The 18,806-nt window shown below is 33.8% G+C and overlaps 1 protein-coding gene across 1 annotated transcript; it reads right to left on the reverse strand.

Moving 5' to 3' along the window:
* Window positions 1-305: 305 nt before the first annotated feature.
* Window positions 306-3,997, reverse strand: LOC137810529 (flavin-containing monooxygenase FMO GS-OX-like 4). The gene is made up of 7 exons (XM_068611863.1): window positions 3,113-3,997; window positions 2,843-2,913; window positions 1,762-1,914; window positions 1,582-1,664; window positions 1,215-1,350; window positions 954-1,127; window positions 306-653 (listed from the first exon to the last, which is right to left on the reverse strand). Exons 1-7 carry the CDS (start codon window positions 3,672-3,674, stop codon window positions 471-473), a joined length of 1,362 nt encoding a protein of 453 aa, XP_068467964.1. The 5' UTR covers window positions 3,675-3,997; the 3' UTR covers window positions 306-470.
* Between the last annotated feature and the right edge of the window lie 14,809 nt (window positions 3,998-18,806).

The following is an 18,806-nucleotide window of genomic DNA, read 5'->3' on the forward strand; positions in this document are numbered from 1 at the left end:
TTTTTAATGATGCTATTCTGCTAATTCTGTCGCGGCCAGAACAAAAAGATGCCCATCTGGATATTACACATTATGTGTACTATTTTCTGATGACTTGATGGTATGATATGGTGTAATAGGCCAAGTTCCACCATGTTCAAAGTATAGGGAGCCCCATGTGTGGAAGGCCTATCAAAGATAGAAGTTCGCGGGGAAACGGAACCAAACTTATGTCTGCACTATGGACGTGAAAAGCTGTTCTATGTTATATAATAGATATTTGTTTGGATAGGTTAATTTAGACAAAAGAAAAGAGAAAAAGAAGCTGTTCCAAGTTTGGTGCCCGATTTATAGTTGAAAGTTGGGAGTCTATCATCTATAACATTTATTCAATGAAAGTTTATTCGCATTTATTCGTAATTAACATTTCAAATCATTTTCATGCTGGAGCAGAGCGCATTGTTTACTTGGCTAAAGACATGTCACAAACATCAGATAAGATAATCGGCAAAATCCTGTTGAGCTTGCAGAACCAAATCATCATCCTCCCACTCGTCACGGTATGACTCGGGTCGCAAGGCCCTGTTCTTAGATGTGGCCATGTACATTTGCTTTCTCCATTCTTCAAAATAAGGCAATCCACATTGATCCGCAATCCAATTATTGTAGTCCCACTGTAATACACAATCCCAAACACATGTGAGATTTTGGCTTTAAATATAGTGTAGACACAGATTTTGTCGACTACACTCGTAGACTTTTCACTCGCGCATGTTCGTAAGTATTTTGTCGACCACCCTCTGATACTTTCTGTACCGAGACAAATCTATAAATCAATCTCGAAAATTTTTTATTCGTTTTTAATTCCTAATAACCATAAATGGAAAACTCTCTAACCCGATAGTTTCCTTAAACTCTTGGCTAAAACAGATATGTAAGATAGAAGGTACTGGCTGAAAAGGTTTAGAAGCCACCTGAAGAAGGGCCATGTTATGAGTGTAACGCTTAGGTGTGCCAGTGGCTTCAAGGGATGAGTAAAAAACTTCAATGTCTTCAACCATCTCCTCTTTCGAAGGAAGTGCAATGCGATTGGACAAAATTCCAGCTATCCACTTGCTCTGCAACTCGAACATGGGAAAGGGAACAATCTGCTATCATTCATGCGTTAGTATTAAAGCAATTTATGAAAATATAAACAGGTTTGAGATTTTTCTTTGAAGGCAAGGACGTATGACCTTCCAAGGCAACCCAACAAATGAAAGCCATGGAGCCAAGGCCGGTGGAAAAACATGCTTATAGAGTGGTCCTACACAGTTGTCATCAACAGTCACCTCTCCGTTGGTTTCAAGGAAAGGGAAATCATAATTATATCTGCAAGATAGTGAAATTATATAAGTGGTATATCTATAATACTAAAAATTCATCACTTTAGTTTTTTAGTAGATATAAAATAAATTTGAATGATTTTTCCGGTGGTTAGTAGACATTGTAGTATGATTTCTAATATTTTAAAAACTATTTCTATAACTTTATCACTTTAAAGATTATTTAGGAGAGTAGTACTTTAGAAACCAAAAGATTTATGGAGAATGCTCATGATACCCTGTGCAATGTATGATGAAGTTAGCACCAACTGCATTTCCATCTTGAAAAACCACTGTACCATCTTCATGAACAGTGTCAATCTGCATTGATCAAGAAATACTAGTTTCAGATAAACCATTACAAGAAGCAGTTGTCGGAGAAGTTTATAGATTCTCATGAAAATCATCCAATTCTCACCATAGAATGAAGCCACATGTTTTCATGACCAGGCACCTTTCCTTGCTTATCTTCTTCGAGAGACCTAACTGCAATGTGGACTTCTTTAGCAACTGTTGCGATATCTCGACAGATATCAACCGCACTCGAGGAGCCACCAATTAGAACTATAACCTGTCCAAAGTGGAAACAGACCAACTTAGTAATATCACATCAAAATATAGCTGAAAATCATGATTCTCAATTGCTTAGTTTGTTATATTCTCAATTTTTCTACACTTTCTTTTGATTAAGGGTGAAAAATGACAATATTTAAATACTTATAACATGTTTCTTTTTAAAAGATTTTTCTCTTATGAGTGGGCTATATCTTTAAAAAATAGTTTTGGATTCTTTGACATTTAGAAGAGTCTTCAATATTGTAAAATAAAATTATGTAAAATTAATTTTAAAAAATCTAAATTAAAGTGAAATAAATTTTAAACTAAAATAAAAATAAAACTCTACATTAAATCTAAGTAGAAATAAAATTAATGTTTTTAAAAAATAAATTTCAATACTTTGTTTTGCAACATATCTAAATTCAAATAAATTATTTTTATCTTTACTAACTTCCTATAATTTCATTAATGTGCTACAATCCAGAACCTATAATAATGCTTGCAAACATAAATTTAGTACCTTATTTGACTTGTTCTTAAATAAATTGTAAAATTAAATTTCTAAACTACACTAATAATAATAATTTGTTGAGTTCATATCAAAATAAAGGATGAAAAGGGTCAAATTGACGAAAGCATGAGATATCGGTCTTTCAGTGCAAATTTCATATTCTGATGTAGATCCACAACTTTTATTTACATTTCTTGGCACATAAAAAATCACATCCATAGATTTAAAGAATGAAAAACAATAATATGTTATTTCCATCAAACCAAAGTATTTTTTTAACTATTTGAACACACATAAATGAAATATAAAAAGACAAAATTTTAATGGAGCTAGCAGTATTAATTAAAAAAAAGTATGAACAAAAAACTGTTTGAGCAATGCATAACACATAGAGGCGTAGAATTGAAGAAAGGGTTAATATAGTACATACTTTATTTTGATAGGGCTCAGGTGTTCTATAATTATGGCTATGGAGCTGCTTCCCTGGCCATGCATTAATGCCTGTGTAAAATTAAGCAAAACAGGAACTATGAAAGTATAAATATGCTATGCATAATATTCAGCTTAGTAAATGATTTTCAAAAGATGTGGAAAATTTTATCATTGGATAATACACGAAAACTAAGTAAACAACTAATTTTTTTAATAAGGTGAAGCTGAAAAAATAAATTATAATAGTAATAAAGGGAAGAAAAAGAACCAGGGATATGAGGAAGACGTGGGCGAACATAATGTCCGTTGCAAACGATAACGGCGTCGTAAATCTCGTCCACAGGATCACTATTCCGCAATGCTGACGTCACCCTCCACTTTCCACCTTCAACCAATCCTGCGAAGACCACTTCCGTCCCAAACCGCACCAATTCATCGATTTCAAAATGAGCTGCGAAATCTTGCAAATACATCAAAACCTCTCTGTGACCCGGGAACCTTCTGGAATCCCTCCCTTTCTCCTCCCTCTTCCTGAAAGGGTAATCTCGGAAACCCATGCTCTCCCGAGGCAGATTGGTTCGGAGCGAATCGTAGAGGCTCGAGTGGACAACGCTCCGGTTGGGGTCCAAACCTACCGGATCCGATTCCACCTCCGGAGTGTACACCCACGTGCCGCCCACTTGGTCTCCTCGCTCGAAAACCACCACCCGATGCCCCTCACGTCGGAGTTCACGCGCCGCCACAAGACCGGTAGCGCCGGCACCGATGACTGCCACGTGGCGCGACGTGAGAAACGGAGCAGTGCTGGACATGATGGATTTTACTGGCATGCCCCTGCTTTTGTGCTTTCCAATGAATCAGAGCATCACGTTTCTTAGCAATGCAGAGAGTAATGAATGCTCCCTGCTGTTCTTCCCTTCTTGCCAGAAGGTAAAATTTATTTGATAAACTACAAATACTCAATCAACATTTGTCATGTTTTGATTTATCCAATTAAATTAATTGATGTGGATCTCTTTGTACTCATTGGTTAAGCTTGTGTTTGGATTAATAAGCAAATCTGCGGAGGTATGAGAAAGTTCATGTACAATATTTAAGAGGAAAATACTAAGAAAGTGATGAGATTTGGTTAAGGTATGTTAAAAAGAAAGTTTGAAAAAAGTTTACGAAAGTTTATGATTTATGTAATGATTGTAAGGAAATTTTAATTTTTTTTTTAAGAGACGTAAAACGTTACTTTATAAATTTATTTTTATTTATTAAAAAAGTTTAATAATAAAATGAATTTTTTAAAAAATAAATAATTTTGACATATTCATAAATTTAAAAATTATAATTAATATATAAATATATATTAAATATAAATAGATATAATTTAAAAATTATAATTAAATAAATATGTATTAAATAAATTATATAAAAATAGAACTTCACATAATTTCTTAAAATGTTAAACATTATTATAAAATTTAAAAATAAATCAGATATTATATAAATAAATAAAAATATTATTTTTTAATATTAAAAATCTTGTAATAATGAAAACTAAAAAATAATACAAAAGAATATAACGTAATTAACAATAAAAAAGAATTTCAAAAAAATATATAATTAAATAAATCATAAGCATAATAATTATATATAAAAATATATTAATATAAACACAACAATTAATTAAATAAAAAATATAAATAAATTTTTAAAATATTAAATATATATTAGAAAATTAGAAAATAAATTCAATCTTATATAAATAAAAAATACTATTTTTAATATTAAAAAAATTTGTAATAATGAAAAATAAAAAATAAAATAAATGAAAGTATATTCAAAAATAAGGAAAGGGAATATTTATTGTTAACAAGTATCTCCTCTAAATCTATTCCACATAAAATCCTGAATGCAAATAGTTAAACATTTTTTAGAATTATTTTTGGTATGTCAGATTGCATTTCTATAGTGATAATCCTTTTCAAAAATTAGTTTCTTTTAAGTTAAGAATTTCATTAAAAGTACCAGTGAAGAATATTCTTATAACCTAATGGAATTGTGTTTATATAGAGCTTAGTTGGACAAATGTTTTTAAATTGGAGAAATATAAATTAAAAAACATTTAAATGAATTATCAAAAGCGCCTGAACAATTAGCTGGAACATTTAAACATTTTTTAAAATATAATCTGTCCAAAGCAGTAATTTGTGACAATTTGTTTCTAACTAATACATAACGTACTATAAACTTTAAAAAAAAGTATTTATAACGCTGCCTTCAAATCTTTGTTTAAATTTTTTTCTATTTTTTTAAAGTATAACAAGATAATTAGTTATTGATTTTTACATGTTGAACTTTGAAGTTCGAGTTCCGATATTTTTACAATCTTATATATCTCATTTATCTTATATAATCGTAATATAACTAATTTAAATTTTAAATAACTTTTGTATTGATTTGCTTGTTTACTAACTAACATAAGTATAACATTTTAATATCAAAGTAAAATAGTAAAAATAGTTTTCAGAGATAGTTTTCCTATCCTGAAATGTCAAATTGGAGTCCCCTTAACTACGTAATGGAATGGTTTATACACAACTTTGTTGAAGATTTTTTCAAAACGTTTTAAATGCAGGAATTCGATTTTAATTATAATGACACGATTAAAATATGGTCACAGGTTTAATTAATTTGATGAAAAAAACTGAAGAGGTAACTCCCACAAAGCTGAATGGGTGTTCTGTTTTGTTACGAAGTTTGGGAATTTGGCTTGTGTACTTTCTGAACAGTGGAACTGGGCCATTGGCCCTAACTAGTTAAATTTACTCTTTTTAGTCTCTCTTGGGCTCCAATCTTAAAGTGACCCAAATTGAGACTTAATATTTATTTGTTGAAATTAACAAAAAAAAGAAAGGACAAAACATAAAACAAAAGGTACGAGGTTAGGTGGTGAGAGTTCTTCTTTCTTCACACTTAGCAACATCGTTTTCCTCTTTAGCATTTGTACTTGTAAGGTTCACTTATTTACATAACTACATGTTAATTACTCAATCTGGTTTTATGATACTTAAGGGTTGTATAATATATCATATTACTATTTTTGTTTGTGCTACACTAAAGATTATATGTTAAGTTCATTTTAATTAGTCTTGTAATCTCATGTTAACTTTAATATTAATCAAGTAATAGTTACATAACCTCAAGCTCTTATTGTCCTTAACGAAAATCTAAATTCTTTAGGATTATTTATTTGACAAAAATATAAATTTTATAGGATTACTTATTCAACACCATTTCTTAATAAGATTTTTTTTCTAAAGTATTACTGCTATTTATATTGAAGTAAGAGTTGTAAAAAAAGTTTTAAGAGTAACGTAGTATAATAACACCTACAAAAGAGATTAAAATTTTATATAACAAGTGTTCTTACAAGGTTGGGTTCTTCTTATAGTGGTCTTCACGGTCTTTAGACGCGGTGGTCTCTAATTGGCTATTTCTTTCATCGAGATGAGGGTGGGTGTTAGAAATTATGTAAATTAATTTCTATAATGTGACTCATGAAATAAATTTTGGGTTTTGCACCTGAATGTGATTTAATAATAATAAAATAAAAGGGTCATTGATTAACGTGAGAAGTTATATATATATATATATATATATATATATATTTATTATGATACCTAATGAAAAGTTAATTTGATGGTGTTCCTACCGGTTGACCAAAAACGTGTTCGTGCGTCTACGTCACCCTCTCGTCCAGAATCCCTGCACTTGCACGTGCTTTCCCTCTGTTTGAATGCCTGAAAACACAAAGACAAAGGGCGCCCTTGAGACTGTTTGCACTCCAACGCTCAAATCAATCTTAGGGCTAGGAAACACCAAAACGGTTTAGTGTAAGATTGTGTGTGTAAGCGACGCAAATGAATAGCGTACCTTACTGAGTTTGTTACTTCCCTTTATATAGCCTAGGGTTTCCACTTTACCCGAAATAGGCTTTCTGAGGGAGTGGGCCCAGCGTTGCCGTTACCCACTCTTAGGATAACCTAGCGTGTGGGGTTCCCTCACTGGAGTGCAACTTCTGATGGGATGACCACCTGGACGCCTCCTTGTGCACCTGATCTGATGGAAGAGGGCCAAGCACAACCTTTCATGAAAGGCAAGAGCCAAGTCAAGAGCGTCTAAGATCAAGCTAGGAGCGTCTAAGACCAAGCTAGGAGCGTCTAGGACAAGAAAGCCAAGCTAGGAGCGTCTAGGACAAGAAGACTTGGATCAAAGCCATACTAGCACATATTCCGTGAAGGCCCATCAAGTGTAGTGTAGCTTTAATTGGGGTGTAAATAGCATAGCCATGTGGACAAATGTTTATTTTTATGCACATTAGAATTAAGGAGGAGTTAACCTTGATTAGCTAAAGGTTTCTATAAGCCTTCACTAATCTAGAGATGGTTTTGTGAAGCCATGTGCACCCATGTGCTCCATGTGCCCATGTGCCTCACATATACATTTCATTTGGCTAGCATTTCATCTTCTCTTAGCTTAACATTTACGGCCTCCTTAGCCTATAAAAGGAGAAGCTCATCACTTGTATTTTCAAGATTAAATTGAGTAATGTTATGCTTCCCATTTTGTGCCATACTTGCTCCTTACCTAGTTTCTAGGTTTTAATCTTCCTTCACCATCTATCAAAGGGCTGGTCGAACCTCCCTTCTTCCATACTCTTCATGCACCTTCAAGGTCACCACAACTCCTAGGAGGACCTTGCCCATTACATACATAAGCTTCCGCACCATTTTTAACCATACATCCAAGAAGAGCTCCTTGAGAATGCCATCATGATCTCTGGGGTCACCCGCCTTGGGAGCGTCCTGATTGTTCACGTGTCATGCATGCAGCTCACCCCTGAAACCTGACCCTCACAGGTCGTATCTTTCCAGTGGCTCTATACTTGTGTTACGCTTGAATGCGTCATCCACTCTACATGCATGGACTCTCGTGACCTAGGCTTTTCCCTTACTGATAACTGGTATGTAGTCTGGGATCCACCTTTCGTGGCCAAGCTCTGTTGTTTGAATCCCGATGTCCGACCTCTCCACACTGCTCAGTGGCACGTCGGTACATCCTGGTGATCGATGTCTGAACACTCTTCGGTTCCTTAGCGCACGTGCCTCGCGAGACGCTGACCCACACTGCTCGTGAGACCCCACTTACGTGGCCACAACACCACTAGTGGTCAACGACGCCCGAGGACTGGTTGATACAGATGGAGATTGGGAAAGAATAAAAATAGGGTTTTGTCAAGGTAAGTGTCTATCTCTATTATAATTGAATATTATGTGTGAGAATCATAGTTTGTATTAAGATGATGACGTGCATTATTACTGTATGCTTTTGATTTTACAGGAGGGCCTATAAAGGCACTCCGACGATCAAATTAGTCCGAGTACAATGTGCAGGTGAGTTGAGATAGAAAAAATTACCTCTGGCATTAGGTCTCCTGTAGTATTTATACCTTTTGGATGGGCCTTAGTTGTCATGGTCTGCTCGTGGATCTAAAGGAAGATCCAAGTGTGCCTTAATCACCATTTACAATTAAACTGGCTTAATTATGGTTAATTGTGTTCTTAATCACCATTCAATCCTCACGGCCATTCAACCATGTCCACCTTCTCGGCTATTCGGTAGTGTAATGTACCTCCGCGATCAATCTCTTCTCTTTCGTTATTCTTCTCTTCTTTTAGGCTATCAGTTTTGCCTCCTTGCAGACTGAGAGTTTGTGGGAAATAATTCGAGGATCTATACCTGGCATATCGACTGTCATCCAAGCAAACATATCAGAGTTTTTAGCAATATGGTGGTGGTTACATCCTTCTCTTTGTCCTTCAAGGTCGAACCTAGACAAGTACTTTGTCCTGGTTGGCTTATTTGTCATGAGATACGCGAGGCTCATCATTCGACCTTGAGTCCAGATCATTCATAATTGTAACCTGGTGAACTTCAGGCCTTCGACTTGGTGTTGGCGGGGGAATTCTCAAACTTGCAACATAACATTCCGTCGTACTCTTCTGATCCACATGAAGGGTCACGACACCCCTGCCTCGACTTCTGCTTTGGGCGGGGAATTTCACGGTAAGATGAGGATTCGAGACTGTGGCTCCCAGCTTGTTGAGAGATGGCCTCCCTAGAAGGATGTTGTCTGATGTCTCCTCATCCATCAGCAGGTATCTGATCTTGATTTTTTACAACATTCATTTCCCTCGCCAAACTTAATGTCAAAGTCAATGTATCCTCGAATGTCTTGAGATAAACCCATTTTCCTGAATGTTTTCCAGTAAAGAATGTCGATAAAGCTTCCTTTATCCATCAGTGTTTTCATGACCACAAAATTGGACACTTCAATGGTTACCACCATCAGATCATCATGCTTTGGATCGATACTTCTAAAGTTGGCATCAGTGAAGGTGATAGGCGGCATACTTCTTCTTTCCCTACTATGAATGGAGTATACCGAGCTGATAGCTCGAAGATGTCTCTTCCGAGATGAGGAAGTCATCTCTCCTCCGGTAAAGCCACCTGTGATGGTGTTTATCACGCCACTGATGACCTTTTACGGCAAGTGCACCGCGTGTGTCAGAAGTAATAATTGTCCCTAAGGACGAATATCGATCCCACAAGGAACAATGAATTATCAAGTACAATAATCGCTAAATATAAAATAAAACAATTAAAAGTGTATTGAAAGTGGTTGGGTTGGCGATGATCAATAAGAAAACAGACAAAAAATTAGTTGTTTCAATTGGAAAAATAGGGATTAGGTTTCATCTCTCTCACTCTCATGTATTTTGATTAGCATGTCAATATTAAGTTCTTTAATTGCAATTGATGCCCGTATAAAAATCATTTATATCGATTCCTCGCATATAAAATCCTTAAGAATGTTCCCTAACTATCGATCCCTCGCATAATTATAAGAACAACTTAGAATGAAGCTCAGACGTTAATAGCAATTAACATTTCAAGTCTATTCCTAGCACTCAAATATGTTAAGTATTGGTGTTTAGGTCCAAACCCTAAAAATACCTCCCGGTCAGATTTAAGATTCTCAATTTGTCACGGAAAATTAAAAGTAAAACAACAATACCAATAATCAATCAAGAACTGAATATTAATATATAAGATATCACCTCAATACATAAGAGTTTGAGCAGATTACTCCTAATCCCAAATGGTAGAATTAGCCACGCATACTTCTATCACCTTCCATTCTCCCAATTGGGTTACAATTCACTCTATGGTGTTTTCCTCTCAATCTGGCACACTACAATTGAGCCTCTAGCCCTCTATTTATCCTAGTTTTCTAGGGTTAGGTTGCTTCCTATGTCGCGCTAATGGGCTAAATGATAAAACATAAAAAGGTCCAATCTTTCTTTTCATCTTTTTCCATTCTAGGACCTTCTATCGTTATCTTTTTAGCTCAAATCATTCCTCTTAAATCCAAATTTCCAATCTTCCTTAGAAATCTGCAATTAACACCAAATTTGGGAATAAAATACTCTTATTCAAATAAAGATCATAAAAAATATATAAAGGTATAAATTCATAAATTAGGGATTATTTTATATGTAAATTAGCAATAAATCCTCATAATTGCCTATATTTTAATATGAAATATTACTGAAATTAGGCACTTATCAGCCACGCATAGATCCGGCATCTCGGAATTAAAATCCTTCCCTTTTCTCTCGGCCATCCCTTCTACTCCTCTCCTAAGTGTGGTCCCGTGTTCTCCCTTCATCGATTCTCGGCTTTCTGTCCTCCTCTTGACTACTTTAAACAAAGCGACGAAGGTGGCCAACTTGCACCAACTCCTCGATCTATTTTTTAAGAACCAACAGTCCTTTGTTGTATGGTAAAAATTGTGGTGATAGCGATAGTGCTTCGTCTAATCCACATTTGGCAGAGTGACCATTCCCTTTGGTGCCGTCATGAGGTCGTCGTAAAGGGCCTCCTCGGAGATTCTCAACCTGTCGGCAGTCAGAGAGGTATAACAATTGAATTGTGGTGGCTTAGGAAAATCTCTCGGCCTTCCGAACTACACATGTCTGCCCTTGTATACCTTCCTCTCGACCTCTTCAGGTGCCCGAGTTTTGGCACGAAATTCTTTCAACTCTTCCAGCTGCATGAATTTGGCAGCTCTCTGACGCAGCTCATCTAAATTCATTGTTGGTTTCTTGCATAGACTGTCCGACAAAGAACCAGGCTTGAGCGTAGCTACCATGTGATGCATGGCTACCTCAGGACTTGGGTTGCGTATATTCAGAGCCACTTTGCCAAAGCTTTCCATAAAGGTCCGTAAGGATTTTGTTTTCTCTTGCCGAATGTTTACCAAAGTGATGGATGTGAGATGGTGTGGAGGTCTTGTAGCAAACTAAGCTCCAAACTTTGTCACCAATGTGTCAAAACAATCAATAAAGTGTGTTGGTAGGCGAGTAAACCAACTTAAAGCTGCTCCTCTGAGAGATGTGAGGAATACTCGGCACAACAATGCATCCTCCATAGTGTACAAATTGACTTGCGTTATGTATGCGTCCACATGTTCATTCGGGTGATAAATGTCTAATTTAAATAATATTTCATATTAAAATATAGGCACTTATGAGGATTTATTGTTAATTTACATATAAAATAATCCCTAATTTATGAATTTATACCTTTTTACATTTTTTATGATCTTTATTTGAATAAGAGTGTTTTATTCCCAAATTTGGTGTTAATTGCAAATTTATAGGGAAGATTGGAGATTTGGATTAAAGAGGAATGATTTGAGCTAAAAAGAGTCTATAATGGAGAAAAGTGCCAAAAAAGCCAATTTTGCAACACAACATTCTCGCTCAAGCGTGATATTCTCGCTCAAGCGTGATATTCTCGCTCAAGCGTGATATTCTCGCTCAAGCGTGATATTCTCGCTCAAGCGAGAATGCGTTAGATAGATTATGCATTTTTTATGTTTTATCACTTAGCCCATTAGCGCGACACATGAAGCAACCTAACCCTAGAAAATTAGGTTAAATAAGGGGCTAGAGGCTCAACCCTAGTGTGCCAGATTGAGAGGAAAACACCATAGAGTGAATTGTAACCCAATTAGGAGAATGGAAGGTGCTAGAAGTATGTGTGGCTAATTCTACCATTTGGGATTGGAAATAATATGCTCAAACTCTTATGTATTAAGGTGATATCTTATATATTAATATTCAGTTCTTGATTGATTATTGGTATAGTTGTTTTACTTTTAACTTTCCGTGACAAATTGAGAATCTTAAATCTGACCAGGAGGTAATTTTAGGTTTCATACCTAAACAACAATACTTAACATATTTGAGTGTTAGAGATAGACTTGAAATGTTAATTGTCATTAACGTCTGAGTGTCATTCTAAGTTGTTTTTATAAATATGTGAGGGATCGATATTTAGGAAACATTCTTAAGGATTTTATATGCGAGGGATCGATATAAATGAATTTTCTATGGGCATTATTACTTCTGACAACGCGGTGCACATGCCGTAAAATGTCATCACCAGGTCGATAGTGTCATCATACTTTTCAAGCGTTGGGTTTTTCCAAGTACTCAGCAAGATGATGGAAGAGGCCCAAGCACAAGCCCACATGCAAGCCCACCAAAGGGTAGATTTGGGCCAACCATAGAGTTATGGCCAAGAGGATCCAAGAAGACGTTCTTTTACATGTTCAAATGCCATAAACTCTAGTGTAGAGTAGACTTTAATTTCTTGTCAAAATTAGCATAGGAACTTTATTTGTAATTTTCTTAGAATTAATTTTGGCACCTAAAACACCAACCTAGGTAAACTTAGAGTTTCTAAAAAAATCTCTAAATTTACCAAGGCCGGTCTAGAAAGCCCATGGAGGGGGTGAGCATAAAAACTAGACACACCCCTCCCCATGTGCTCATTTGTGCACCCATGTGCCATGTGCACCCATGTGCTTCACATTTACATTTCATTTGGCTAGCATTAGGGTTGCATTATGGTCCTCCTTAGCCTATAAAAGGAGGAGCCCACACCTTGTATTTTCAAGTTTATTGTGAGTAAAGTTATGCTGTCATTTTGTGCCAAGCTTTGCTTATCCTAGAATTCTAGGCTCTAAACTTCACTTCCTTCACATCTCCTTGGGCTGGCCGAACCTCCCTATAATCATACCTATCATGCACCTTCAAGATCAACACCACTCTTAGGAGGATCTTGCACACACACCTTCATAGCTTCCGCACCACTTTCTTACATGATTCAAGAAGACCTTCATGAAAATGCCATCACAAGAGCACCTCCAAGATAGATTCCACGAAGGGACTTCGCTGAGAGGCCATTCCCAAGGTCTTGTTGATGTTGGGGGGGGACCTACAAAGGCACTCTGACGATCAAGTTAGTCTGAGTACAATGTGAGGTGAGTTGAGAGAGAAAGAATTACCTCAGTGCTGGTCTCTTCTGGTATTTTTACCTTTTGGATGAGCCCCAGTTGTCATGAGTCTGCTTGTGAGTTTAAAGGAAGACCCAATCGTGCCTTAATCACCATTTACAACTAAACTGACTTAATTATAGTTAATTATGACCTTAATCACCATTTGATCATGTCGATCTTCTTTACTATCTACCCAGTAGTACAATAAATGTCAAGAAATAAAATCAATTGTAAATAAAGAAAACAAAACAGTAAAAAGAGAAAGACTAAAACATCCAACAATTTATTTGAAAACTCTTAAATATATTCTCAATTTAGTGAGTAACTTGACATAACACTTAGCATTTATAATTCTAACTAATTTTTACATTACAACTTTTATTAATATCCTTTTTCAGAAATTAAAACATTTTCATCAACATGTGCTATATAGTGTAAATATAAGTTGGTCTTAAACTCCATGATATCTGTTTTAAATGTACTATTTATAAGTAACCCTGTTTATTATTATTAAGGTAGTATTTTGTTCTATTTTTTTTATAAAAATAGTTTATTATTTAACTTCAATTTAAGCTTTAAATATAAAATTATTTATTTCAATAGCACTTAACATTATATTTAATTTCACTTTCTATTGGGATACCTACTTCTTTGTTTGAACTAGTAGTAGTGGAGTGAGTGGCTCAAACATTTAAATTCGTGGAAGTGAGAACAGTGTGATAAACACACACATCTTCAAATCAACAATAAATAAACACACACACTCATATAAGCATAGTATTTATATAATATATTTTAAAAAAGAAGAGTATAAAATCTTAACAGCTTGAAGTTTGTTCAAAAGGGAGGATTGATCGAGTGATGACATAAAAAACATTTTTTCAATTTTTTTAATTGGATTATAGTAATTTAAGTATCTCTTAACGTAATTCTTATTCTCATCATAAGTCGTTGAGGATTTAGGTATTCTCCACTTTGTGGGATTCATTTTGTTTTTAAAAGATATATTAGAGAAAAAAAATTGTATTTAAATTATTTTTAACCTTAAACTATTTAAAGATATCAAAACACCGGAATAATAATTATTTTTATTCATTTAAACTATAAAATGTTTAACTTTGTTACTATTTATATTATTCCACGTTAACTTAAATTTTTAAAATATATTAATTTCTAAATAATATATAATTTTTAAAAAAATAAATATTTTTTTTGTATAACCATAAATTATCTATTTTTATCCTCTTTACAAATTAAGTAAATACAAAATACTTTTTTTGGTAGCATGATGTACTATTTAATAAAATTATTATTGATTAATAATCTTATGAAAATATAAGAGTAATTGTTGTAAAGGTCTAGAAAATAACCTTAGAGTAGAAGTGATATATTTTAAATGACATCTGAATATTTTATTATTAAAATGAAAATGACAGTTATTCAGTTATTCAGGTTTCATTTTAAAAGAACCATCATCTCTCTAAAAGTTTCCCTTTGTCCTTTCTCTCCCTTCTCTCTAAGATTATGATCTCCTCGCTTATCAGTTTGGCGATCGGAGTTTGCCATTGGACTCCTAGCAGCGAAGACTACAAGACTGCCCGATCAGAGGGTAAGTTCAATTTTGTTCCTCTTTTTCTTTTTCTCTCCCTTCTCTCTAAGATTTTGATCTCCTTGCTTATCAGTTTGGCGATCAGAGTCTGTCATAAGATTGCCCGATCAGAATCTCTGATAGAGTAAGTTCAATTTTTACCCTTCTCTGAGTCAAATTTTGAACTTGTAGGTCTATCTCAATCTAAGTGTATGCATGTGTCTCTTTTAGTTTTAGGATTAGTCTTCAGTAGATCAGAGTCTTAGAGATATAGTTCAGATTTTTTATCAGGACTCTGTGGTGCAGGTTAAGCTACTTTTGAAGATTTTGGTAGGTTTGGAGCTCTTCGTGAGCATATGCTCAAGTAAAGGTAAGGGAAGCTAGTTTAAAATCTTCAATAGAACCCTAGGTTAGAAGATTTGAATGTGAGTGTGACGGGGTCACCAATTTCAGATTTTGTTACAAGATTTCTTGTTATGAGTAGATTGTAGTTTGATTGAAATTGAAAGTGTTGTGATTAAGAATTGGTTGTTTGATTTAAATGGTTTTGGAATTAGAAATCATATATATGTATAAATGGACATAATAACTCAATGATTCAATGAGAGTGATTGTATCATGTTGAACAGCTGTCAATGTAATGTGTAGATTTATAATTTATGAATTGAATGAGATATTGATTTATAATCTAATAGGTATATTAAGTTATGCAGAATTTTCTGCATATTTCGCTCAAGATAGCAAGTGCTAGCTCAAGCTAAAAATTTTGGGTGCTCTCTGGAAGATTTTAGCCCAAGCTAGCGAATTTTAGCCCAAGCTAAAAAATTTGGGTGCTCTCTGGAGGATTTTAGCTCAAGCTAAACTTCTGGGTGCTCTCTGGTGGATTTTAGCTCAAGCTAGCGAATTCTAGCTCAAGCTAAAGTAAAATAAAAATAAAATAATCAATAAAAATATTAAACTAATTTTTATTTGCTTTTAAAAGATTGATTTATTTATTCCTATATAATTTTTCTTATAAAGTATGTATTCATGTATAGTTAATTGAAAATCTCTTTAATTAGACATTTATATGATTAGTCAATGAATTGTTGTGTATTTTGGATATTCTAAACATTGGCATGATTTGATTGTTTGATGGTGGATATTATGAGGTTCAAAATATGAATTCTAATCGAGACATAGTATTTTCAGGAAAGAAAATACCGTGTTAAGATTGTTTAGGATGTGCATTGACTAGTGATTCGTCTAGAAGGAGATATCCTGACTCTCCTGAGATAATGGAATCATATAGATGAAGTTATTTAGGTGGTGAGAGTCGAAGGAGGTTCATATGAATGGGTAAGTTGTTTGAAAGATAATTAACTTGACCTGTTATATGAATTAACCCTGTCATACTAGGAGAGAGATGATATTGAGATTAATTATGCGCATAGCTGTGTGGATTTCACAGTGATGTAGTATGACAGGTGCAGATCTCTGAGTCTAAGTCAACGCACGAGTCTTCCGGAAGTAGAGTCAAGTGTCTATGTGTTATGAGTCAGTAGAAGTCTGACATGTGAAAAGATGAATTATGAAATTTAATAGACACTTGATGATTTGAGAAATTGTATGAGACTTGATGAATTATGTTGATTAATTTGACATGAAATTATATAGAAATTTTTATATAGCTAGCTTACCCTGTTATTTGTTTGTGTTTGTTTCTTTATCTGTGATGATCGTGTTTTACACGGGAGCAGATGAGATTGCAGGTAATAGAGCTCCTCAGTGAGCAACTGGAGTATTGGATAGATTTACCTTTGAATGCTTTGTTTTTTTTTTACTTTTGATGTATATATTAACTCCTTATGAAGAGGGATATCTTTTTGAGATACAAATATGATAACCTAATATATGTTTACATGTTAATTAGATATTGCATGCATAATATATTAACCAATATGGGAAAAAAATTAGGGATGCTACAATTGTGAGACCCAAAAAAATAAATTTAGATTTTAAGTAATATATTTTAAATTTATTAAAGTAAAATGAGTATATAAATAGAAAAATAAGTCATTCAAATTTCATTTTAAAAGAATTATCATCTTTCTAAACCTTTTTATTTTCATTTGCCTTCTCTCTAACTTTTTTAACATCTCTGTCATTATAATGATTGAAGTCCGCCATTGGATTTCTGACATCGAATACTACAAGATTTTCCGATTAGAGTTTTAGACAGAGAAAGTTTATTTTTGTTCCTTTTTCCTTTGAGTCAGTTTTTGAAATGTTAAGTCTGTCTCGTAGATATTGTTACATGTGAGGTTTTTAGCTTCAGGATTATTCCTTGTTAGCTCAAGGTTCTAATGATGTAGTTGGAATTTTTTTTATCAAGACTATGTGGTGCAGGTTAAGTTACCCTTGAGCTTTTGGTAGGTTTGGAACTCTTAGTGAGCACCTGCTCAAACTCAGGTAAGGAAATCTAATTTTAATTTTCATTAGAACCTTATGTTAGAAGATCTGAATGTGGGGGTGACGTGGTCACTAGTTTCAAAATCTCCTTGTAGAACTGTTTGCTTTTGAGTAAAGTAGTGTATTCAGTGAAATCAAACGTGAAATGGTTGATTTTGATAATTTTGTATAGTATATATTGAATTTGATATGGATAAGTTATTGAATGTGTTTTGATTGCAATTGGAAGTTTTTAAATGAGTTTAATTGTATTATGATATAATTGAAATGTAAGAATTTGTAAGTATTAGTTCTTTGAGTCTGAATGACTTTGATATTAGAATTATTATCCAACTTTGAGCAGTGAATTGTCATTGTTTTTAGTTTAATATGTTTCAATATGAAAAGAATTTGTTGAAAAACTTCAATTAAGAGTTTTATGCAGTTTTAATCTCCATATCTCGCTCAAAAGAGGTATTTTTGTTAGGACAAAATATTCTCGCTCAAGATAGCCTGAGACAATGGGTTTCATACCCATTTTTGCTCAAGCGATAGGGAATCTCGCTCAAGCGAAAATGGGGTGAATTTTTTGGTGCTTTCGGACTAGAAACTATTTTTATTTTTTTTAAAAGGTATTTTGGTATTATAGTTTTTAATTATAACTTATGTAATTTTGTATATTTAATTGAAAAATATTTTAATTAGATTTCTATGTGATTCTTGGATGAATTTTTGTGTGTTTTGAAATTCTAAGCTCTGGTATGGTTTAATAGTGTGATTTTGGATATTGTGAGATAAGGAATATGAATCTTAATCTAAGACATAGTATTTTCAGGAAAGAAAATCTTTCGTGTTAAGATTGTTTAGGATGTGCATTGACTAGGGATTCGTCTAGAAGGAGGTATCGTGACTCCAATGAAATAATGGAATCATATAAATAAAGTTACGTTCAATTGGTGATAGTTGAAAGAGATTCATATGAATGGGTCAGTTCCTTGAAAGATAACTAACTTGACCTATTATATGATATTGAGATTACTATGTGAATAGTTGTATGGATTTCACACTGAGACAGTACGATAAGTGCAAATATATAATTATTAGTATATTTTAATTTTGAACATGTAACATTCCTATTTTTATCCATATTTAATAAATAATATGCAAGCAATATACAATTAACATATAAACATATACAATTATTTCATATTATATCTCAAAATATATCCCTCTTCATAGGGATTTTAATATATACACAACGGATTAAAAACAAAACATTTAAACAAAAACATTTGTTCCTCTGGTTGCTCACTGAGAAGCCCTATCACTTGAAACCTCGTCCTCTGATCCCGTGTAAATTAACGCGATCATCACATATTAAAGAAAACAAATACAAAAACAAAACATAAGGTAAGCTAGCTATTTTTAAGAAGTCTAATATAAATTTGACTTTCAATAACAAGCATAATCCACCAAATTCTC

This window comes from Phaseolus vulgaris, chromosome 2, assembly GCF_000499845.2.
Source record: "Phaseolus vulgaris cultivar G19833 chromosome 2, P. vulgaris v2.0, whole genome shotgun sequence".
NCBI classification, from domain to species: domain Eukaryota; kingdom Viridiplantae; phylum Streptophyta; class Magnoliopsida; order Fabales; family Fabaceae; genus Phaseolus; species Phaseolus vulgaris.

Bases quoted from the DNA above. Each gene is read 5' to 3' on its own strand.
- LOC137810529 (XM_068611863.1), bottom strand. From the start codon at position 3,674: ATGCCAGTAAAATCCATCATGTCCAGCACTGCTCCGTTTCTCACGTCG. The intron at 1,915-2,842 runs GTATGTACTATA...CACTTTGGACAG, and splicing joins CTGAGCCCTATCAAAATAAA to GTTATAGTTCTAATTGGTGG. The intron at 1,128-1,214 runs GTCATACGTCCT...GAATGATAGCAG, and splicing joins TTGTTGGGTTGCCTTGGAAG to ATTGTTCCCTTTCCCATGTT.